At 42.5% G+C, this 24963-nt stretch overlaps 1 protein-coding gene across 1 annotated transcript; it reads right to left on the minus strand.

The window, feature by feature from the left end:
• Positions 1-9166: 9166 nt before the first annotated feature.
• Positions 9167-20874, minus strand: LOC120917877 (regulator of G protein signaling 9 binding protein). Its single transcript, XM_040329459.1, has 2 exons — positions 18355-20874; positions 9167-9233 (listed from the first exon to the last, which is right to left on the minus strand). The coding sequence occupies exon 1, from the start codon at positions 20361-20363 to the stop codon at positions 19650-19652; it is 714 nt and encodes a 237-aa protein (XP_040185393.1). The 5' UTR covers positions 20364-20874; the 3' UTR covers positions 9167-9233; positions 18355-19649.
• Between the last annotated feature and the right edge of the window lie 4089 nt (positions 20875-24963).

Genomic DNA, 24963 nt, shown 5'->3' on the forward strand with positions numbered 1-24963 from the left:
CAGCTGCAGAGCTCCCATACTGCTTACAGTAACAACTGTCTCCATAGCAACGGAGGAATACAACCGATACAGTATATCCGCTGCAGAGAATGTGAGTGGGCAACAGCGCCACCGTGTGGCTGAGCTGTGTAATGATAATAGGTTAATTCTCTTACCCACTTTGAAGACCAGGCATGTTTTGTTCACATGTGAAAATCTTTTTTTTGTTATCAGAATTTAGATTTTGAAATTTTTAAAAAATTTACAATTTGTTAAAACCCCCAAACATTATATATATATATATATATATATATATATTTTTTTTTTAAAGCAGAGGGCCTAGAGAGTAAATTTAGGAGTTTTGCAATTTTATTATGCCCCAAATACGGGCAGCATTTTTTCAAACGCAATTTTTTGGAAAAAAATACACTGGCCCGGATTCAGGTAGATTTGCGCATTATTTACGGAGGCGCAGGGCAACGTTTTTGCCCTGCGCCCCCGCAAATTTACTGCGCTGCCCTTGATTCACGGAGCAGCAGCTCCGTAAATTGCGTGGGCGCGCCGGCAAAATGCGCCGGCGTAAGCGCGCGCAATTTAAATGATCCCTTAGGGGGCGGGAATCATTTAAATTAGGCGCGTTCCCGCGCCGATCGTAGAGCGCATGCTCCGTCGGGAAACTTTCCCGACGTGCATTGCGGCAAATGACGTTGCAAAGGACGTCATTTGCTTCAAAGTAAACGTGAGTGGCGTCCAGCGCCATTCACGAATCGCTTACGCAAACTACGTAAATTTGAAATTTCGCGACGCGGGAACGACGGGTATACGTAACATTGGCTGCCCCTGCTAATAGCAGGGGCAGCCTTACGCGAAAAACGCCGTACGGAAACGACGTAAACTGCGTACGCAGGGCTCGCGTAACGTTGTGAATCGGCGTTAGTATGCAATTTGCATACTATACGCTGAGCACAACGGGAACGCCACCTAGCGGCCATCGCAAGAATGCAGCCTAAGATATGAGGGCATAAGAGCCTTATGCCGCGCATATCTTAGGCTGCAGTCGGCGTAACGAGGTTCCTGAATCAGGAGCATTCGTTACGCCGGGGCAAGTAAGCAATTGCGCTGTGTAACTATGGTTACACAGGCGCAATTGCTTCTTGAATCCGGGCCACTTTTTATAAATTTATAAAAAAAAACACAATTTGTTTTTGTAAAATATAAAAGACGATGTCACGCCGAGTAAATAAATACCAAACATGTCTCGCTTTAAAATTGTGCGCGCTCGCCCAACAGCAAGAGACGTTGTACATTTTACTATCATTAGGCAACGCCTGGTACCAAGAACGCAATTTGGCGGCTAGTGGTTAATGCATTTTATTAATTTTTTGTACAATGTATTTCATTTTTTTATAATGTATTTTATTGTCATTTTGATTCATAATAATTACCACCATACCTGACAACTTTTTGAGGTACTAAAAGTATGTAGGCACAGGACACACCCCCTGCCACACCCCCTAAAATGAGCATTACACAAGATTTGTTAACCCCACAAGTGCTTTTTTTACCACTATTATTCCCTTCCGGAATCCCTGTGCTGAGTTCCTGGGTCTGTACACCCGTTGTGCCCATTATGAGGGTTCCCACCATCCCTGTGCTGAGTTCCTGGGTCTGTACACCTGTTGTGCTCATTATGAGGGGTTCCCACCATCCCTGTGCCGAGTTCCCGGGTCTGTACACCTGCTGTGCCCATTATGGGGTCTCCCACCATCCCTGTGCCGAGTTCCCGGGTCTGTACACCCGCTGTGCCCATTATGAGGGGCTCCCACCATCCCTGTACTGAGTTCCCAGGCCTGTACACCCGCTGTGCCCACTATGAGGGATTCCCACCATCCCTGTGCTGAGTTCCCAGGTCTGTACATCTGCTGTGCCCATTATGAGGGGTTCTCACCATCCCTGTGCTGAGTTCCTGGGTCTGTACACCTGCTGTGCCCATTATGAGGAGTTCTCACCATCCCTGTGCTGAGTTCCCGGGTCTGTATACCTGCTGTGCCCATTATGAGGGGTTCTCACCATCCCTGTGCTGAGTTCCTGGGTCTGTACACCTGCTGTGCCCATTATGAGGGGTTCTCACCATCCCTGTGCTGAGTTCCCAGGTCTGTACACCTGCTGTGCCCATTATGAGGGGTTCTCACCATCCCTGTGCTGAGTTCCCGGGTCTGTACACCTGCTGTGCCCATTATGAGAGGTTCCACCATCCCTGTGCTGAGTTCCTGGGTCTGTACACCTGCTGTGCCCATTATGGGGTTTCCCACCATCCCTGTGCAGAGTTCCTGGGTCTGTACACCTGCTGTGCCCATTATGAGGGGTTCCCACCATCCCTGTGCTGAGTTTCTGGGTCTGTACACCTGCTGTGCCCATTATGGGGTCTCCCACCATCCCTGTGCTGAGTTCCTGGGTCTGTACACCCGCTGTGCCCATTATGGGGTTTCCCACCATCCCTGTGCTGAGTTCCCGGGTCTGTACACCCGCTGTGCCCATTATGAGGGGTTCCCACCATCCCTGTGCTGAGTTCCCGGGTCTGTACACCCGCTGTGCCCATTATGAGGGGTTCCCACCATCCCTGCTGGATTCTGATGTATTTTATATCATACAGAATGTAACAGGCGGAGCTGGATCTATGGCAGGAATATCTCACTGCCGGACATATAAGAAGCCAGGTGCCCACACAGCCCACAAGGCGTCACCCACCACGAAAATATCATGTTTGGGTGGAGCCACCCTTTAGGATCTCGTCCTCCTCCCATGAACAGCTGTACACCGGGGGCCGCTCCGCGCAGTAAATGAAGGATTGCGTACATGCAGAAGTCTCCCTGTGGCCCGGCATTAAGGGACTAGTATAATCGCATTAGCAGAGAAAGCAGTTGGCGGCTGTAATCCGGAGGACTCCCAGACTGACTTTTTATGTAATGAAAATCTGTGAAGGTTAAAGTGTTGGCCGGGGGGGGGGGGGGGGGGGGGGGCATAATTCCAGCGCTGGCATGAAAACCTTCATTCCTAATGTTCTGATTTTATCACCCGTCACAGCGCAATAACCACAAAAGGCGGCTTAGAAATGGCCGTCTCACGTGTTCCGCGAGCAGCCAACACTCAATAAAGTGAACCTCTACTCTGGATGTAGAAGGCAAAGCAACAGGTCCACTTTATAGTAGGCGGAGTCAGCATGTGTCATTGCTCCGCCCCCTCATACTACATTCATAAGGCCTGGGTGCTGTCACTTCTCCTGTCTACTTCATGTGACCCTGGGGGAGATTCAGAAAGAGATACGACGGCGTATCTCCGGATACGCCGTCGTATCTCTGAGTTCCGTCCGTCGGATCTATGCGCCTGATTCATAGAATCAGGTTCCGCATAGATCTCCCTAAGATCCGACAGGTGTAAGTGACTTACACCGTCGGATCTTAGGCTGCAATCTCACGCTGGCCGCTAGGTGGCGCTTCCGTTTGTATACGCGAGGAATATGCAAATGAGGAGTTACGCCGATTCAGAAACGAACGAGTCGTTTGCGTTCGGCTTTTTCCGGCGTATAGTTACCCCTGCTATATGCGGCGTATCCTATGTTAAGTATGGCCGTCGTTCCCAGGTCGAATTTTGAACGTCGTTTGCGTAAGTCATTCGCGAATACGGATGGACGTAATTTACGTTCACGTCGAAACCAATGACGTCCTAGCGACGTCATTTAGAGCAATGCACGCTGGGAAATTTTACGGACGGCGCATGCGCAGTTCGTTCGGCGCGGGGACGCGCCTGATTTAAATTTTACACGCCCCCTAGCCGCTGAATTTGAATTCCGTCGGGGGATTTACGATACGCCGCCGCAACTTTAGAGGCAAGTGCTTTCTGAATAAAGCACTTGCCTCAAAAACTTGCGGCGGCGTAACGTAAATCAGATAGGTTACGCGGATCTAAAGATCCGCTGACCTATCTGAATCTGGCCCCCTGTCACCAACTTGCAGGTATACAGTAAGCTCAGAAAAATCAAGTATTATAAATGCTTACTTGCAGCATTTTTTATTTCCATCACAAATTTTTTAGTGCCTCGCAATGTGCCTTTAACCCCTTCAATACCGGGTTTTTTTACCCACCTCCATACCGGGCCTATTCTGGCACTTCTCTCCTACATGTACATATAATCATTCTTTTGCTAGAAAATTGCTCAGAACCCCCAAACGTTCTATATGTTTTTTTTAGCAGACACCCTAGGGAATAAAATGGCGGTCATTGCAACTTTTTATCTTGCACAGTATTTGCACAATAATTTTTCAAACGCCTTTTTTTGGGGGGAAAAAAACAGTTTCGTGAATTTAAAAATAACAAAACAGTAAAGTCAGCCCAATTTGTTTGTAAAATATGTTACAGACAGAAGAGTTAGAGACAGAAGAACAGGAAGTGAGGACATTTAACCACTTCCATACCGGGCACTTACGCACTTTCCCGCCCAAGCCAATTTTCAGCTTTCAGCACTGTTGCACTTTGAATGGCAATTGCGCGGTCATGCTACACTATACCCAAACAAAATTGGCGCCCTTTTTTCCCCACAAATAGAGCTTTCTTTTGGTGGTATTTGATCACCTCTGCGATTTTTTTCCGCGCAATAACTAAAAAAAGACTGAAAATTTTGAAAAAAAATTAAGTTTTTATTTTTTTCTGTTAATTTTTTTGTAAATAAGTAAGTTTTCTCTTTCAATTACGGGCACTGATATGGCGGACCTGATGGGCACCGATGAGATGGCACTGATGGACATCGATGAGGTAGTACTGACGGGCACAGATGAGGTGGCACTGATTGGCGGCGCTGGTATGCGGCACTGATGGGCACTCATAGGCGGCACTGATGGGCACACATAGGCGGCACTGATGGGCACACATAGGCGGCACTGATGGGCACACATGGGCAGCACTGATGGGCACTCATGGGCGGCACTGATGGGCACTCATGAGCAGCACTGATGGGCACTCATGGGCGGCACTGGGCACTCATAGGCGGCACAGATGGGCACTCATGGGCGGCACTTATGGGTGGCACAGATAGGCACTGATAGGTGGGCACTGGGCATGGATGGGCACAGACTTTTTTTTTTTTTTTTTTGCCCTTCCCTGGTCCAGGGTGGGCTTCCCTGGTGGTCCAGTGTGGCGATCCGAGGGGGGGCTGCGCTGATAAACAATCAGCGCGAACCCCCCCTGTACGTGAGCCGCCGATCGGCTCTCCTCTACTTCCGTCTGTCAGACACGAGTGAGGAAGAGCCATCAACGGCTCTTCCTGTTTACATCGTGATCAGCCGTGGTTGGACACGGCTGATCACGTGGTAAAGAGCCTCCGTGAGAGACTCTTTACCGAGATCGGTGTTGCGGGGTGTCAGACTGACACCCTGCAACAACGATCGCCGCGTTGCACGCCCCCGGGGGCGCGCAGCGGCTCAGAATCCTGAGGACGTCATATGACGTCCAGTCAGGATTCTACAACCACTTTGCCGCCGTCAATCTGTCATTGGCGGGCGGCAAGTGGTTAAAAGCAAAATGGAAGGATGAGGTAAGGGAAGGAGGACTGCACTAAGATAAAGGAAAATATTTAGGACAAAAAAATGTACCTTTACAACCCCTTTAATTGTCCAAGCTATGTAATATGTTAGAATTTGTATTTGTTTTTTTAAATAAAGGATATTAGTATTATACAAAAAAAAAAAAAAAGACACATAACTTTTCAATAACTTTATTGTCACAGGCAGAGCGGTTTCATTAACAGAACTGAAGTCAGGTTTGTATACAGTGTCCAAGTGTTAGGCACACGATAAGGATAAAATATATACATGAATTCATTACTGCAGATGGAAGAACATAACACCAACTTAGATGCACACTATACATAAGGCAATTCAAGTGACAAAAGAGAATATTATTACTTGTATAGTGATTATGACGCCCACAACAGTCTCTCATCATCAATATTGGACTCTCAGGAAGGTGACGGGAGCGTGTGAGAATGGAGACCTGGGAGCTGACATTACCGGCTTGTTGCTGACCTGGAACAAGTGTGTGTGTGCTTGGACGTCACTGGGCGCATGCTTGATCCAAGTTGTGACAGCTACAAAGCCTATGCTCTCAAAGTGACGTCAATAAGGACAGCTCCTATTTTGCTACATGAAACCTTTTTAAAGCTGAACTCCAGGCAGATGTAAGACATCATACAATGTGTTATTTTTTATTTTATTTCAAATACAAGCAATGTAAGTACCTGAATTTGACTTGGTATCAGCAGCATACAACAGAGGTCAGACTGGGTGAGGGAGAAGCAGCACAAAGTGCCAATATTTATGTGCTAACAAGGAGCATGCTGATAAGATATGGTTACCGTATGTCCCCGTATTCTGGGGACAGTCCCCATTTTGAGGTATCTGAACCCAGGAAACATGGGTCCCCAGCACTGTCCCCAGCCGCCCAGTGGAAGAAGAGTTCTGCAATTGTCGTCCATCACTTACCCCCATCCTGTGTGTGCCCCACTGTGTGCTCGGGCCCCCTACAAGAGGACTGGTGGTTCTTCCCTATCAGCGGCCCTCTTGGCAGGTAAAACAGCTCTCATTTCATCTACCGTATTTATCGGCGTATACCACGCACCTTTTTGCCCTGAAATTCAGGGCAAAATCGTGGGTGCGCGATATACGCCGATACCTGCTTTCCGGCGCCGAGTTTGAACTACTGCGCTGGCATATACCGAGCGCAGTACACTCGTGTATAGTCGGGCAGGCTCGGCTCCTCTCGCAGTCCTGGACGTACAGGACGCACAGGACGTGACCGCGCAAGAGCAACCGAGCCTGCCCGACTATACACGAGTGTACTGCGCTCGGTATATACTGGCGCAGTAGTTCAAACTCAGCGCGGGAAGCGGGGATCGAGCGGGGAGGACACCGCAGATGGATGCCGGACCCGACGAGGACACCACCGAAGCCGCAGACGGACGCCGGACCCGACGAGGCCGCCGATGGACGCCGCGCAAGACACCAAAACTGTAAATACTAAAATCTTTTTTTTTACAGGAATTGCGGGTCTACTTTAGGGGTGCGCGCTATACGCCGGAGCGCGCAATACCCCGACAAATACGGTATGTTTTTATTCATTTGCACGGGCTTTTAACTACTTGCCGACCAGCGCACGCACATTTACGTCAGGCACGGGCAGGCAAATGGGCGTATATATATATATACGTCCCTTTAAATTTGCCGCCGTGTGGGCACGCGCGCCCCTGCCTCGAGCTCCGTGACCGTGCCCGCGGGACACAATCGTGTCACGGAGCTGCAGAACGGGGTGATGCGATGCCTGTGTGAATAAGGCATCTCACTGTTCTGCCTTGTGACATGACACTGATCGTCTGCTTCCTCTTATCGGGAGAAGTGATTGCTGTCATGTCACAGTAAACCCAGCCCCCCCACAGTTAGAATCACTCTCTAGGACACACTTAACCCCTTCCCCACCCTCTACTGGTTAACCCCTTCCCTGCCAGTGCCATTTACACAGTAATCAGTGCCTTTTTATAGTACTGATCGCTGTGTAAATGACAATGGTCCCAAAATAGTGCCAGAAGTGTCCGATGTGTCCGCCATAATGTCGCAGTCACGATAAAAATCGATAATCGCCGCCATTACTAGTAAAAAAAAATTATAATAATAAAAATGCCATAAAACTATCCCCTATTTTGTAGACACTATGGGCTAGGTTCAGAGAGAATTTACGCCGGCGTATCTATAGATACGCAGCGTAAATTCAAATCTGCGCCGGCGTAGCTTCTTTCTGTATTCAGAAAGCAAGATACGCCGACATTGGCCTAAGATCCGACTGGCGTAAGTCTCTTACACTGTCGTATCTTAGGGTGCATATTTACGCTGGCCGCTAGGTGGCGCTTCCGTCGTTTTCGGCGTAGAGTATGCAAATGACCTAGATACGCCGATTCACAAATGTACGTACGCCCGGTGCAATTTTTTTACGTCGTTTACGTTAGACTTTTTCGGCGTAAGGTTGCTCCTGCTATTATGAGGCGTACGCAATGTTAAGTATGGACGTCGTTCCCGCGTCAAATTTTTAATTTTTTACGTCGTTTGCGTAAGTCGTTCGCGAATAGGGCTGGACGTAATTTACGTTCACGTCGAAAGCATTGACGATTTGCGGAGGAATTTCGAGCATGCGCACTGGGATTCTTTCACGAACGGCACATACGCGGGGTCACCATTAATTTAAATAAAACACGCCCACATCATCCCCATTTGAATTAGGCGGGCTTACGCCGGCCCACATACGTAACGCCGCCGTAACTTAGGGCGCAAGTTCTTTATGAATACGGAACTTGCGCCCTAATTTTACGGCGGCGTAACGTATCGGAGATACGTTACGCCCGCACTAAATTACGCAGGGCTACCTGAATCTAGCCCCATAACTTTTGCGCAAACCAATCAATAAACGCTTATTGCGGTTTTCATTACCAAAAATATGTAGAAGAATACGTATCGGTCAAAACTGAGGAAAACATTTTTTTTTTATATTTTCTGGCGAAATTTATTATAGTAAAAAATATTGAACTTTTTTCAAAATTGTCGCTCTATTTTTGTTGATGGCGCAAAAAATTAAAACTGCAGAGGTGATCAAATACCACCAAAAGGAAGTTCTATATGTGGGGAAAAAAGGACATCAATTTTGTTTGGGAACCACGTCGCACGACCGCGCAATTGTCAGTTAAAGCGGCGCGGTCCCGAATCGCAAAAAGTGGCCCGGTCTTTTGGCAGCCAAATCCTCCGGAGCTGAAGTGGTTAAATCTGCATGGAGTGTGCATTTAAAAGGGCTGCTGAAAAATAACAGCTTTCCGTTTTCTGAAGCAGGATCAGCAATGGCAACTTTTATATCTGATGACAGGTACACTTTATGAGTCCTTTATATTTTACTTGTAGTACAGGATGTGATTTTTTCTTTTCCGCTATGCACACGTCTAGGATTGGCCGCTGTAAAGTGAAGAATGACAAACACAGAGAAGTAACAAATATATGTGTGAAGCCGGATGAAGCTTTATATTGTTTGCCAGGAGATCCACAGAGATCAGGAACAGGAAAGGATGAAACAAAAAGTGGATGGACATATTTTTGGGTCGCACCTTTCTCATTCTTCTTCAGAAAACTGACCGTTGTTTAGTCACATCCTTCCTTTACACCTTCCGGTTGCTGCAAAAAGACAGTTAAAAATTACTGGCCTCTGATCACCCACAGTCTCACAGAGCTCCCAACTGTCCCTGATTTCGAGGGACTGTCCCTGATTTGGAACAAAGTCCCTCTGTCCCTCATTCCTCCTCATTTATCCCTCATTTTGGTCTGATCTATAAAGTTTTATATAAAATGCACTTTTTATCTTTCAGAAAGTGTTTTTCATACTATTTCTAAATGTCTGCATTTGTAAATTTTAAAAGCCAATATAAAGGAATAGTAGTGGTAAAAAAAAAGCCCTTGTAGATTTGCTTAAATGGGTTGTAAAGGAAAACATTTTGTTCCCCTAAATAGCTTCCTTTACCTTAGTGCCGTCCTCCTTCACTTACCTCATCCTTCCATTTTGCTTTTAAATGTCCTTATTTCTTCTGAGGCCGGGTACACACGGACAGACATGTATGGTGAAAGCGGTCCGTCGGACCGTTTTCACCATACATGTCTGCCAGAGGGCTTCTGTACGATGGTTGTACACACCATCGTACAGAAGTCCGCGCGTAAACAATACGCGGGGCGTGTCCGCGTCGTCGCCGCGGCGATGACGCGGAGACGTGGGCGGGCCTGCCATTTAAAGGCTTCCACGCATGCGTCAAAGTCATTCGACGCATGCGAGGGACGGCGGGCGCTCGGACATGTACGGTAGGTCTGTACTGACGACCGTACATGTCCGAGCGGGCAGGATTCCAGCGGACTGTTTTAAAACAAGTCCAGGAATATTTGCCCGCTGGGAAAAGGCCCGGCAGGCAAATGTTTGCTGGAATTCGGCCCGCTCGCGCCCACACACGACCGAACATGTATGCTGAAACTGGCCCGCGGACCAGTTTCAGCATACATGTTTGGTCGTGTGTACGGGGCCTTAGAAATCCTCACTTCCTGTTCTTCTGTCTGTAACTCCACACAGTAATGCAAAGCTTTCTTCCTGGTGTGGAGAAAGCCTCTTGAGGGGGGAGGGGGCGAGCAGGAGTGTCAGGACGCCCACTAACACACAGCCATACCTCCCAACCGTCCCGGATTTCGCGGGAATGTCCTGCGATTCGCGGTAAATCCCGCGGTCCCGTGATCATTGCTATTGTCCCGCGAATTCGCGGTACTCCCAAATCCCGATACGCCAAACAAGTGCGCTTGTAGGACCGCTGCGCAAATACAGTGTGACAGAAAGTATTGCAACGACCGCCATTTTATTCTCTAGGGCAGTGATGGCGAACCTTGGCACCCCAGATGTTTTGGAACTACATTTCCCATGATGCTCACGCACTTTGCATTGTAGGTGAGCATCATGGGAAATGTAGTTCAAAATCATCTGGGGTGCCAAGGTTCGCCATTACTGCTGTAGGGTGTTAGAATAAAAAATAAATATATATAATGTTTGGGGGTTCTAACTTATAAGTAGAGGGAAGGAGATGGAAACAGGCAGGGACGCTCCATTAGCATTGCTGGTTGTCTTGTCATACCAACGGCCACCACAAGAGGGCGCCAGATTCCAGAAGCAACCATAGGACCGCAGAAGGCCGCAAAGCCGCGGTCTCAATTACCGGCCGGTGCAGCCCAACGCGATCGCAAGGGGGGTGCGCACGGAGACAGGGTACCCCAGCTGTGCCGCCCCAGGTGCCAGAGAACAAAAGATAATTAGGACAGCCGCCCTCCAATCCAACGTGGCTTTATTGTATAAAACTGGAAACAGGCACAACAAGTCACAGCAACGAAACCTAGGACAGCTGACGCGTTTCACACTAACTTAGTGTTTACTCATAGCTATGAGTAAATGAGCTATGAGTAAACACTAAGTAGGTATGAAATGCATCAGCTGTCCTAGGTTTCGTTGCTGTGACTTGTACTGCCTGTTTCCATTCTCTTACAATAAAGCCACGTTGGATTGGAGGGCGGCTGTCCTAATTATCTTTTGTTCTTAAATACCATGCGCATTGCCAGCGCCCTTGGTTCCTGAGAGGAAGATTACAACCAAGTAGGACCTGCCCGGAGCGGCAATTTCTGACTCTAAATAGCCCCAGGCGACAGGTTGCTAATTCTAGTTGCAATTGCGACCTGGCGCCCAGGGTTTGTCGAGCCCTGGTATAAAATGTATATCTTTTTTAAATTGACGCTCTTTTTATGCTTATAGCGCAAAAAAGTAAAAACCACAGAGGTGATGAAATACCACCAAAAGAAAGCTCTATTTGTGGGAAAAAAAGGATCAAGAACCCTCTGGCGGGACTTTGAAAGGCAGTGGGCCAGATTCACATAGGTTAGCGGATCTTTAGATCCGCGTAACCTATGTGATTTAAGATCCGCCGCCGCAATTTTTTAAAGCAAGTGCTAATATACAAAGCACTTACCTCAAAACTTGCGGCGGCGTATCTTAAATCCCCCGGCGGAATTTAAATTCCGCGGCTAGGGGGAGTGTAGTATTTAAATCAGGCGCGTCCCCACGCCGATTTAACTGTGCATGCGCCGTCCGCGAATTTTCCCGGCGTGCATTGCTCCCAATGACGTCGCTAGGACGTCATAGGTTTCGGCGTGAGCGTAACTTGTGTCCAGCGCTTTTGTGAATCGACGTACGCAAACGACGTAAAATTTCTAAATTTGACGCGGGAACGACGGCCATACTTAACATTGGCTGCGCCTCATAGAAGCAGGGGTAACTATACGCCGGAAAAAGCCGAACGCAAACGATGTAAAAAAAAGCGCCGGGCGGTCGTTCGTTTCGGCGTATCTCCTCATTTGCATAATCGTTGCGTAAATAAACCGAAACGCCACCTAGCGGCCGGCCTGGAATTGCAGCCTAAGACCTGACGGTGTATCACAGTTACACCTGTCGGATCTTAGGCATATCTATGCGTAACTGATTCTATGAATCAGTCGCATAGATACGACCGACGAAACTCAGAGATACGACAGTGTATCAGGAGATACACCATCGTATCTCTATGTGAATCTGGCCCAATAAGTCCAAAAATGTGTGTATATAGACAGTGATTATTTTAAAATTGATATAAATTTAATACAAAAATATCACAACATCGCACGACCGCGCAATTGTCAGTTAAAGCGTCGCAGTGCCGTATCGGAAAAAAAATCGTCTGGTCATTAAGGGGGAAAATCTTCCGGTCTGTAAGTGGTTAAAGAGCAAGCGCTGCAGAAATGATTGTGGTAGAGGGGATGTAGTATCCCCTTCTAGACTACAGGAGGCGCTGTTGCTCAGCAGAGTTCCCGAACTTGCACTTTAGACGCTCCCAGCCCTAAGTAGGTCGATTCCAAGACAGGAAGCCGGCGCACTATACATAAGAACTGCAGGGAGTGCACTTTGCTAGATTACGACTTATAGGAGATGCTGTCAGGACTGAGAAGAATATGTGTTTTAATAATTAAGCAACACCATCTTGCATTATTCATGGCAATTTTTTTCCCCCTGCTAAACACGAAAGTCGGAAAAAAAAAAATTGCGTAGTGAGTGGGTGGCGGTGATACTTGTTTCCGGGCGTTCAGGAGAGATCGGCAGAAGAGAGAGAGAGAGAGAAAGATAATCAGAGATATTCTGATGCATTCAGATACTTAGGTGGCGCATGCACGCTTGCGTTGTGGTAAAAATTTGCACATTAATGTGCGTTGCCATAATGCTCCGCAAATTTGGAACAATTGTCGCTGCAACCACGGCAAGTTTGCATTACATTGGAGGTCAGTGAGAAGAATGCTCCTTACATTGGTGATTAGTGAGAAGAATGTTCCTTACATTGGTGATCAGTGGGAAGAATGTCCCTTACATTGGTGATCAGTGGGAAGAATGTTCCTTACATTGGTGATTAGTGAGAAGAATGTTCCTTACATTGGTGATCAGTGAGAAGAATGTTCCCTTACATTGGTGGTCAGTGGGAAGAATGTTCCTTACATTGGTGATCAGTGAGAAGAATGTCCCTTACATTGGTGATCAGTGAGAAGAATGTCCCTTACATTGGTGATCAGTGGGAAGAATGCTCCTTACATTGGTGGTCAGTGGGAAGAATGTCCCTTACATTGGTGATCAGTGAGAAGATTGTCCCTTACATTGGTGATCAGTGGGAAGAATGTCCCTTAAATTGGTGATCAGTGAGAAGAATGTCCCTTACATTGGTGATCAGTGGGAAGAATGTCCCTTACATTGGTGATCAGTGGGAAGAATGTCCCTTACATTGGTGATCAGTGGGAAGAATGTCCCTTACATTGGTGATCAGTGGGAAGAATGTCCCTTACATTGGTGATCAGTGGGAAGAATGTTCCTTACATTGGTGATCAGTGAGAAGAATGTCCCTTACATTGGTGATCAGTGAGAAGAATGTCCCTTACATTGGTGATCAGTGAGAAGAATGTTCCTTACATTGGTGATCAGTGGGAAGAATGTTCCTTACATTGGTGATCAGTGAGAAGAATGTTCCTTACATTGGAGATCAGTGAGAAGAATGCTCCTTACATTGGTGATCAGTGAGAAGAATGTCCCTTACATTGGTGATCAGTGGGAAGAATGTTCCTTACATTGGTGATCAGTGGGAAGAATGTTCCTTACATTGGTGATCAGTGGGAAGAATGTCCCTTACATTGGTGATCAGTGGGAAGAATGTCCCTTACATTGGTGATCAGTGAGAAGAATGTCCCTTACATTGGTGATCAGTGGGAAGAATGTTCCTTACATTGGTGATCAGTGGGAAGAATGTTCCTTACATTGGTGATCAGTGATAAGAATGTCCCTTACATTGGTGATCAGTGAGAAGAATGTCCCTTACATTGGTGATCAGTGAGAAGAATGTCCCTTACATTGGTGATCAGTGAGAAGAATGTTCCTTACATTGGTGATCAGTGGGAAGAATGTTCCTTACATTGGTGATCAGTGAGAAGAATGTCCCTTACATTGGTGATCAGTGGGAAGAATGTCCCTTACATTGGTGATCAGTGAGAAGAATGTCCCTTACATTGGTGATCAGTGAGAAGAATGTCCCTTACATTGGTGATCAGTGGGAAGAATGTCTCTTACATTGGTGATCAGTGAGAAGAATGTTCCTTACATTGGTGATCAGTGGGAAGAATGTTCCTTACATTGGTGATCAGTGAGAAGAATGTTCCTTACATTGGTGATCAGTGGGAAGAATGTCCCTTACATTGGTGATCAGTGAGAAGAATGCTCCTTACATTGGTGATCAGTGAGAAGAATGTTCCTTACATTGGTGATCAGTGGGAAGAATGTCTCTTACATTGGTGATCAGTGAGAAGAATGTCTCTTACATTGGTGATCAGTGGGAAGAATGTTCCTTACATTGGTGATCAGTGGGAAGAATGTTCCTTACATTGGTGATCAGTGGGAAGAATGTTCCTTACATTGGTGATCAGTGAGAAGAATGTTCCTTACATTGGTGGTCAGTGGGAAGAGTGGCCCTTACATTGGTGATCAGTGGGAAGAATGTTCCTTACATTGGTGATCAGTGAGAAGAATGTCCCTTATATTGGTGATCAGTGAGAAGAATGTCCCTTACATTGGTGATCAGTGGGAAGAATGTCCCTTACATTGGTGATCAGTGAGAAGAATGTTCCTTACATTGGTGATCAGTGGGAAGAATGTTCCTTACATTGGTGATCAGTGGGAAGAATGTTCCTTACATTGGTGATCAGTGAGAAGAATGTCCCTTACATTGGTGATCAGTGGGAAGAATGTCCCTTACATTGGTGATCAGTGAGAAGAATGTTCCTTACATTGGTGATCAGTGGGAAGAATGTCCCTTACATTGGTGATCAGTGAGAAGAATGTTCCTTACATTGGTGATCAGTGGGAAGAATGTTCCTTACATTGGTGATCAGTGGGAAGAATGTTCCTTACATTGGTGATCAGTGAGAAGAATGTCCCTTACATTGGTGATCAGTGGGAAGAATGTCCCTTACATTGGTGATCAGTGAGAAGAATGTCCCTTACATTGGTGATCAGTGGGGAGAATGTTCCTTACATTGGTGATCAGTGAGAAGAATGTTCCTTACATTGGTGATCAGTGAGAAGAATGTTCCTTACATTGGTGATCAGTGGGAAGAATGTCCCTTACATTGGTGATTAGTGGGAAGAATGTTCCTTACATTGGTGATCAGTGAGAAGAATGTCCCTTATATTGGTGATCAGTGAGAAGAATGTTCCTTACATTGGTGATCAGTGAGAAGAATGTTCATTACATTGGTGATCAGTGGGAAGAATGTTCCTTACATTGGTGATCAGTGGGAAGAATGCTCCTTACATTGGTGATCAGTGGGAAGAATGTTCCTTACATTGGTGATCAGTGGGAAGAATGTTCCTTACATTGGTGATCAGTGGGAAGAATGTTCCTTACATTGGTGATCAGTGAGAAGAATGTCCCTTACATTGGTGATCAGTGAGAAGAATGCTCCTTACATTGGTGGTCAGTGGGAAGAATGTTCCTTACATTGGTGGTCAGTGGGAAGAATGTCCCTTACATTGGTGATCAGTGGGAAGAATGTTCCTTACATTGGTGGTCAGTGGGAAGAATGTTCCTTACATTGGTGGTCAGTGGGAAGAATGCTCCTTACATTGGTGGTCAGTGGGAAGAGGCCCCCTACACTGAACAAAGGTGCCAGGATGTTGGAGTGCTTTTTTCTATATATTTGCAAAGCTTTCAGTGACAGCTTTGGGTTTCAATAGACGGCTGATAGGAGTTGAAGCCGCAAGTACAGCATTACCCTGGAACTGATCCCGGCTTCTATACAGCTCACTTAAAGAGGCAACATAAAGAGCAATGGTAATCTGTAAAGGGCAGTAATCCCTTACAAACAATTAGATTTAATTTCCCTGAAAGATCGTTCTAGTTGTCAGTTTCTGCATTACAACCAGATAAGGGCCGTTCTTCACACCCTCCAGTCTACTTCACTACAACTCAGGATCACAGCATGCGAGGAGGACCGCGTGAAAACGCATGAAAACGCATGAAAACGCGTTACTAATAAAATCTATAAAGCTCTACACATGGTTGTGTTGGAGGGCAGGGTGTTGTGTTTTTGAAAAATCCTGCTTGCTGCATCTTTATTGCGCTTTGGTAACAACTCACATTACAATAAAGTCAATGGATAAAAATCAATGATTTTTTTATTATTTAAAAAAACGTTTTTGTTTTTTTAAATCAGATTTTTTTGGATTTGTATCAAATGTATTTTAATAAAATGCTTTTGGAGTAAAAATCTATCTAAAGATAGCTTTCTACTTCAAATACATTAATAATTTAGTTTATTCAGCATGAAATGGAGCTTAGTTATGTAGCATGAGGCTGTATTTTCTGCAATATTTACATTTTTGGTAAACTCATTCAATGAATCCAAGCTCCAGGGGCGGACTGACTACTCATGGGGCCCCCGGGCAATTTGGAGATCATGGGGCCCCCGGGCAAAAGGAGATTATGGGGCCACTCAGTATATACACACACAGAGTATGCGCACACATACACACAGTATACACAAGCACACTGAGAAGGTACTGGAGAGGCGGGACAGCTATAATCTTGGGATTTTTAGACCAAAGGATGTAATGCAAGGCTTTCTCCCTGCTGTGGAGTGTCGTGCTCGCCCCCTCCCTTGGACTACAGGAGAGTCAGGACGCTCTCTACGTTGCAGATAGAAAAAGGAGCTGTGTGTTAGTGGGCATCCTGACACTCCTGTAGTCCAAGGGAGGGGGCGAGCACGACACTCCACACCAGGGAGAAAGCCTTGCATTACTGTGTGGAGTTACAGACAGAAGAACAGGAAGTGAGGATTTCTCAGGAGAAATAAGGACATTTAAAAGAAAAATGGAAGGATGAGGTAAGTGAAGGAGGACTGCACTAAGGTAAAGGAAGCTATTTAGGAAAAACATTTTTTACCTTTACAACCCCTTTAAAGCGTCTCCCCGCAGGGATGTAGTCCCAGGGGAGGGGGCGAGCACGCTGACTAACCCCCAGCCAGAACGGCAGGGATGTAGTCCCAAGGGAGGGGGGCGAGCACGCTGACTAACCCCCAGCCAGAACGACTCGGAGGATGGGGGCAAGCTTACTGAGGAGGAACAGGAAGTGAGAAATTCAGACAAAGAAAAAAAACATTTGGAAGGGAAATCAAAGGAAAATGTAAGTGAAACAACAATGCAAGCTTAACCTATTTAGAAAATAAAAAACTAACCTTTAAAACCCCTTTAAAGTGGTATTAAAGCCAAAACAAAAATTTAATATATTGCAGCTTACCAATCATTAGATGTGGTTGCTGCATTCCTTTTCTTTTTTAGCCCATGTTCACATAGGAGCGATTTGTCATGCGATTTGATCTGCCAAGTCAATGACAAGTCGAAGCCTATTGCTGGCAATGGCATCCTTCAAAAAAAGACACCAATTTTTGGGCTGCATCACTCCAAACCCAGTCGTCCCCCCCCCCCCCCCCGTGCTCTAAAATTCATCCATATAATGCTTATATAACCCGACCCACATAACTCAGTTATTAATAAGCGTGCAGCGGTCGTGTCATCAAGGAAGCTTCAAGGTTATCCTAAACGTCAGCTAGACAGACAATCAAGATGACTCAAAACAAAACACGCCACGCTCACAAACCAGATACCGGTCACTGCAAAACACAGTCTATAGAGATGTGCGTGTTTGAATGCGCGTTACGCGGGTGCTTTGGTGGCTTCCTATACAGAAAGAAAGGCAAAAAAATAAAAATCACAGATACAATTCTCATCAGCAAACGGGCTTACTCGGTGGATTTGGGTTTTCCCTCGAGCCGCCTGTGGGGGGGCAGTATCTTGCCAAGCAAGGAAGGGGTTAACATGGATGCTTTAAGGATTTAGCGGTGTAAGTGCATATGGAAAAATGGCATTTAATTTGATGCTGAATAAAAAGCTCCTGCAGCTAAAGCCTTTTCACGCATGACAAGCTAAATCTGCCCTTCTTTTTTTTTTTCCATTTCACTGGTCCTGGTATAAAAGGAGACTGGCACAGAGAGGAAATAAAGTGAGTCATTAAGAAAAAAAAAAAAAGGAGGTTCGTTTTTTTTTAGGGGGGGGGGGGGGTTGCAACAAGGATTATGGTTTCGTAAGCATGTCCCAACGTACCTGGTGCAGACGGTAAGAAATCAAGGTCTACAGAACAATTGTAAGGGTTAGGGTTTGAGCAGCAGTAGTTCTTCAGGGATCTATTGAAAGATAGTTGTTGAACTGTTACTCGGTGAATGACTTGACTGGTCCATCGTTTTCCAGCTTTGTTGGGTGAGAGATCCACGTGATACGTACTCAAAAGAAGCAATGAAATGTTTGGCAGGACGCAAAATAAATAAGTAATTTAGTGCCACCAAGAACCGTCCCAGACCAAGTCAAGTCTTACGAACTGTTACTGGGTGAATGGCTTGACCGGTCCATTGTTTTCCAGTTTTGTTGGGTGAGAGATCCACGTGATACGTACTCAAAAGAAGCAATGAAATGTTTGGCAGGATACAAAATAAATAAATACTTTAGTGCCACCAAGAACCGTCCCAAACCAAGTGTCCCAAACCAAGTCAAGTTTTACGAACTGTTACTGGGTGAATGGCTTGACTGGTCCATCGTTTTCCAGTTTTGTTGGGTGAGAGATCCATGTGATACGTACTCAAAAGAAGCAATGAAATGTTTGGCAGGATGCAAAATAAATAAGTGCCACCAACAACCGTCCCAAACCAAGTGTCCCAAACCAAGTCAAGTCTTACGAACTGTTACTGGGTGAATGGCTTGACTGGTCCATCGTTTTCCAGTTTTGTTGGGTGAGAGATCCATGTGATACGTACTCAAAAGAAGCAATGAAATGTTTGGCAGGATGCAAAATAAATAAGTGCCACCAAGAACCGTCCCAAACCAAGTGTCCCAAACCAAGTCAAGTCTTACGAACTGTTACTCGGTGAACGTCTTGACTGGTCCATTGTTTTCCAGTTTTGTTGGGTGAGAGATCCATGTGATATGTACTCAAAAAAAAGCAATAAAATGTTTGGCAGAACGCGAAATAAATAAAATACTTTTGTGCCATCAAGAACCGTCCCCAAACCAAGTCAAGTCTTACGAACTGTTACTCGTTGAACGGCTTGACTGGTCCATTGTTTTCCAGTTTTGTTGGGTGAGAGATCCATGTGATACGTACTCAAAAGAAGAAAATGTTTGGCAGAACGTAAAATAAATGAATACTTTAGTGCCACCAAGAACCGTCCCAAACCACGTCTTACGAACTGTTACTCTGTGAATGGCTTGACTGGTCCATTGCTTTCCAGTTTTGTTGGGTGAGAGATCCACGTGATACGTACTCAAAAAAAGCAATAAAATGTTTGGCAGAGCGCAAAATAAATAAAATACTTTAGTGCCACCAAGAACCATCCCCAAACCAAGTCTTACGAAAGTTTGACAACGCAAACAGCTAGTACGACCGCGATCAGGAGAACGGCACTGAAGACCACGATGGCCAGGATTTTGCTTAGGTCGCAGATGGTTTTACGCTCTTCCATCGAGATGGTGCCCGGCGAGGACACCTCGGCACCGGTGGCAAGCTTGAGCTCGGCGCCGGGGTTCTGCTTGGCCTCCACGGTCCATTGCGGCACGCTGACTTTCATCTCCATCTCGTACATCATTTCGCCCACTTGATTGATCTCATTCTCCAGGTCCTTGAGGTCCACGACATCGATGTTGTGCTCGGCGTCGTACTTCATGTTCTGGACGCTCATGGCCCTGGCGGCCACCCCGGACGTGCCACCGCTCATGCCAGTCTGTATCAGGTGCTTTTTGGGGAGGTTTAATGGGAACTCTTGCCCAAGCTCCAAAGCTCTTCTCATGTCGGTCTCTAGGATGTCCATGCAGGTGGAGAATATGACCCATAGTCTCTCAAACTCTGCTTTTTCATCCTTGCTCAGGCTGGTGTCCTTGAGCGTGCCGGTCAGTTTGTTCCTGTTGGCCACAGCCAACTCTTGGGCTTTCCGCCTGGTCTTCTTCAGCTCCTCCCGGAGGTTCTGGGAGTCGGACGTCCCACCTATGGTGAGCACAAGATGCCTGTAGCATGCTGCCACCTTATTGAGAGCATCTAGTAATGCCTTGCACTCTTCCGCAAGCATCTCCCCTCCACCTTACACTACCGAAGAATGCAAGGAATCCAAAAAGTTGCCAAGAAAGCCACTTAGATGAGGTGCAAGGGTATCATTTTCATACCTTCCTCCAGATCAGGACACATGGAGAAAATCTTGCCCGGAAAGCACTTTCCTTGTTGTGTCGAGCTGCAAGAGATCCTGTAACAGTTTCCAAAAGAAGCCATAAAGTGCAAAAAATAATCCATGCATACAAGAGAGCAGCAAAATAAAAAAAAAAAAATGGCTAGCGGGGGGATGGAAGTTGAAGATGCTCTCGGGATAATGCAAAAAAATTCTGTAAGAAGATTCCTTTTGCCAAAACAGACAAGTTTACCAACTGTCTGCCAGCGATCATCACAATAAAATCCCTATGCAGCAGCAATGCACCGAGCATCCTTTTCACAAGGGACACCGTCCACTTGGTTGGCTTGCAGAATCCTCCGGCTCCCTGGCAGCAGAGAACTGTCCATACACATCCAGCTCTGAGCTCCGCACAGCCTCAAATAGCTAGCAGCACCTGCAGGAGTCACGTGAGGACAACACACACGCACAAGAGGAGGTGGGGGGTGTCATTGCCTGATGGATCCTAGGTAGCCATCTTTGTTTAGGGCAATGTAAGACTATGGTATTTTTTTTTTTTTTTTGCATTATATACATAATAAAATAATTTATTGATAACAATGTTATGGTTTAATAAATTATTATTATTATTATTATTATTATTATTATTATTATACACGATTTATATAACGCCAACAGTTTACGCAGCACTTTACAATGTATAGGGGGGGACAACACAATTACAGTACAGGAGAAACCTTTTATCTATAAGTTATTGGCACCACATCCCTTTGATTGGTAACCCTTTAGAGGTGCAAATTACACAAAACAAGTATCAAAAAAGGATTTTATTTTATAAAGATTAAAATTGACAGAGTAAAATCCATCTAAATATACAAACAATTTGTGTGCAAACATGTAGAGAATTTTGTCATGTTGCAAACTCTGAAATTGTTTGTATATTTAGATGGATTTTACTCTATCAAGTTTAATCTTTATAAATAAAATACTTTTACAATTACAGTACAGTTCAATACAGAGGGTACAGGAGGGCCCTGCTGGTAGAGCTTACTTTCTAAAGGGAGGGGGGCGGTGGCACAAAAGGTAATAGCTGCAGAGAATAATAATAAATAATAAATGAATATAAATTATAAATAATTATAAATAATAATAATAATAATAATAATAATAATAATAATAATAAAAAATAATAATTAATAATAAATAAATAATAAATAATTATAAAAAATAATAATAATAATAATAATAAATAGTAATACTAATACTAATAATAATAATAATAATACATAAATAAATAAATAATAATAAATAATACATTGATAAATAATAAATAATAAATTAATAATAAATGAAGGCTTTTAATATATATATTTTTTTAGTTATGATAATTAGGAGGAATTGCAATAGTTAGGCTGGTCGTACAACATGCAATTAGATTGTACAATCTTCTTAAGTTACACACTCTGAAATTGTTTGTATATTTAGATGGACTTTACTCTATCAAGTTTAAGCTTTATAAATAAAATACTTTTACAATTACAGTACAGTTCAATACAGAAGGTACAGGAGGGTCCTGCTAGTAGAGCTTACTTTCTAATGAGAGGGGGGGTGGTGGCACAAAAGGTAATAGCTGCAGAGAATAATAATAAATAATAAATGAATATAAATTATAAATTATTTAAAATAATAATAATAATAATAATAATAATAATAATAATAATAATAATAATAATAATAATAAAAAATAATAATTAATAATAAATAAATAATAAATAATTATAAAAAATAATAATAATAATAAATAGTAATACTAATAATAATACATAAATAAATAAATAATAATAAATAATACATTGATAAATAATAAATAATAAATTAATAATAAATGAAGGCTTTTAATATATATATTTTTTTAATTATGATAATTAGGAGGAATTGCAATAGTTAGGCTGGTCGTACAACATGAAATTAGATTGTACAATCTTCTTAAGTTACACACTCTGAAATTGTTTGTATATTTAGATGGATTTTACTCTATCAAGTTTAATCTTTATAAATAAAATGCTTTTACAATTACAGTACAGTTCAATACAGAAGGTACAAGAGGGCCCTGCTGGTAGAGCTTACATTCTAAAGGGAGGGGGGGGGGGGTGGCACAAAAGGTAATAGCTGCAGAGAATAATAATAAATAATAAATGAATATAAATTATAAATAATTATAAATAATAATAATAATAATTTAAAATAATAAAAAAATAATAATAATAATAATAATAATAATAATAAAAAATAATTAATAAATGATTATAAATAAAAATAATAATAATAATAAATAATAATAATAATAATAATAATAATAATAGTAATAATAATAATAAATAAATAATAATAAATAATAAATTGATAAATACTAAATAATAAATTAATAATAAATTAAGGCTTTTAATACATTTTTTGTTTTTTAATTATGATAATTAGGAGGAATTGCAATAGTTAAGCTGGTCGTACAACATGCAATCAGATTGTACAATCTCCTTTAGATTTACCAACACTATGTAATATGAGGAGAAATCTAAGTGTGAAAGTATGAAAGTTTTAAGGATAAGTTACACACTCTGAAATTGTTTGTATATTTAGATGGATTTTACTCTATCAAGCATAATCTTTATAAATAAAATACTTTTACAATTACAGTACAGTTCAATACAGAAGGTACAGGAGGGCCCTGCTAGTAGAGCATACATTCTAAAGGGAGGGGGGGCAGTGGCACAAAAGGTAATAGCTGCAAAGAATAATAATAAATATTAAATGAATATAAATTATAAATAATTTAAAATAATAATAATAATTTAAAATAATAATAATAATAATAATAATAATAATAAATAAATAATAAATAATTATAAAAAAAATAATAATAATAATAATACTAATAATAATAATAATAATAATAATAATAATAAATAATAATAATAATAATACTAATAATAATAATAATAATAATAATAATAATAATAATAATAATAAATAAATAAATAAATAAATAATAAATTGATAAATAATAAATTAATAATAAATTAAGGCTTTTAATACATTTTTTTTTTTTAATTATGAGAATTAGGAGGAATTGCAATAGTTAGGCTGGTCGTACAACATGCAATCAGATTGTACAATCTCCTTTAGATTTACCAACACTATGTGATATGAGGAGAAATCTAAGTGTGAAAGTATGAAAGTTTTAAGGATAAGTTACACACTCTGAAATTGTTTGTATATTTAGATGGATTTTACTCTATCAAGCATAATCTTTATAAATAAAATACTTTTACAATTACAGTACAGTTCAATACAGAAGGTACAAGAGGACCTTGCTAGTAGAGCATACATTCTAAAGGGAGGGGGGGCAGTGGCACAAAAGGTAATAGCTGCAGAGAAAAATAATAAATAATACATGTATATAAATAATACATAATTATAAAAAATAAAAAAATAATAATAATAATAATAATAATAATAATAATAATAATTAATAATAATAATAATAATAATAAATAATAATAAATAATAAATTAATAAATAATAAATAAATAATAAATGAAGGCTTTTAATATATATTTTTTTTTAATTATGATAATTAGGAGGAATTGCAATAGTTAGGCTGGTCGTACAACATGCAATCAGATTGTACAATCTCCTTTAGATTTACCAACACTATGTAATATGGGGAGAAAACTAAGTGTGAAAGTATGAAAGTTTTAAGGATAAGTTACACATGTAAGATTATATATTAGCGAATATATATATATATATATATATATATATATATATATATATATATATATATATATATATATATATATCATAAATTGAACAATGTATAAGAATGATATGGAATTGAAAATGCATTAAATAACAGGAAGGATAATAAAGGGCAATCAAGGGCGATCAAGTGTAAAGATCGAGGTAAAGTAATTAAATACCATATATGTAATAATTGTATATAATAAAAATAATAATATAATTATAATCATATAATATCAATTACATAATATAATATATAATATACAGTAATATAGTGCCATATACAATATATATTGGTTACACACAAAAAATGTTTTGGAGAAAATAAGGTGAAATCTAAATAATCCATTCAATTGCACTACATAGTATAGAAAATAAATAAAATAATAATATTGGCGGTAATTGGAATCTCATAATTTTACATTATTTTTGCATGGACAGATTCAAGACTACTGACAGACAGGCCCTGCTAATTAATTAATTTCTCTTCCCTGCGTTTTACATGCACGGTAATCAGTTTTGGTATTTTGTAATATTGGAAAATAATGTGTCAGCAGACGGAATTTCCCCTTCAGCCACATAGTCGGAGATTCTGTTTTCCAGAATCAAAGATGGCGGCCGCAAATCCGAGCCTCCGTGACGTCTGGGCTGGATTAGCCCTTCCTGTCATCCGTACAGGGTGAGCCCGCCCATGGCGCGCCGCTGT

Source organism: Rana temporaria, chromosome 11, assembly GCF_905171775.1.
Source record: "Rana temporaria chromosome 11, aRanTem1.1, whole genome shotgun sequence".
NCBI classification, from domain to species: domain Eukaryota; kingdom Metazoa; phylum Chordata; class Amphibia; order Anura; family Ranidae; genus Rana; species Rana temporaria.

What these genes read in the sequence shown, in the direction of transcription:
- LOC120917877 (XM_040329459.1), bottom strand. Translation starts at nt 20,363, where the DNA reads ATGCTTGCGGAAGAGTGCAAGGCATTACTAGATGCTCTCAATAAGGTG.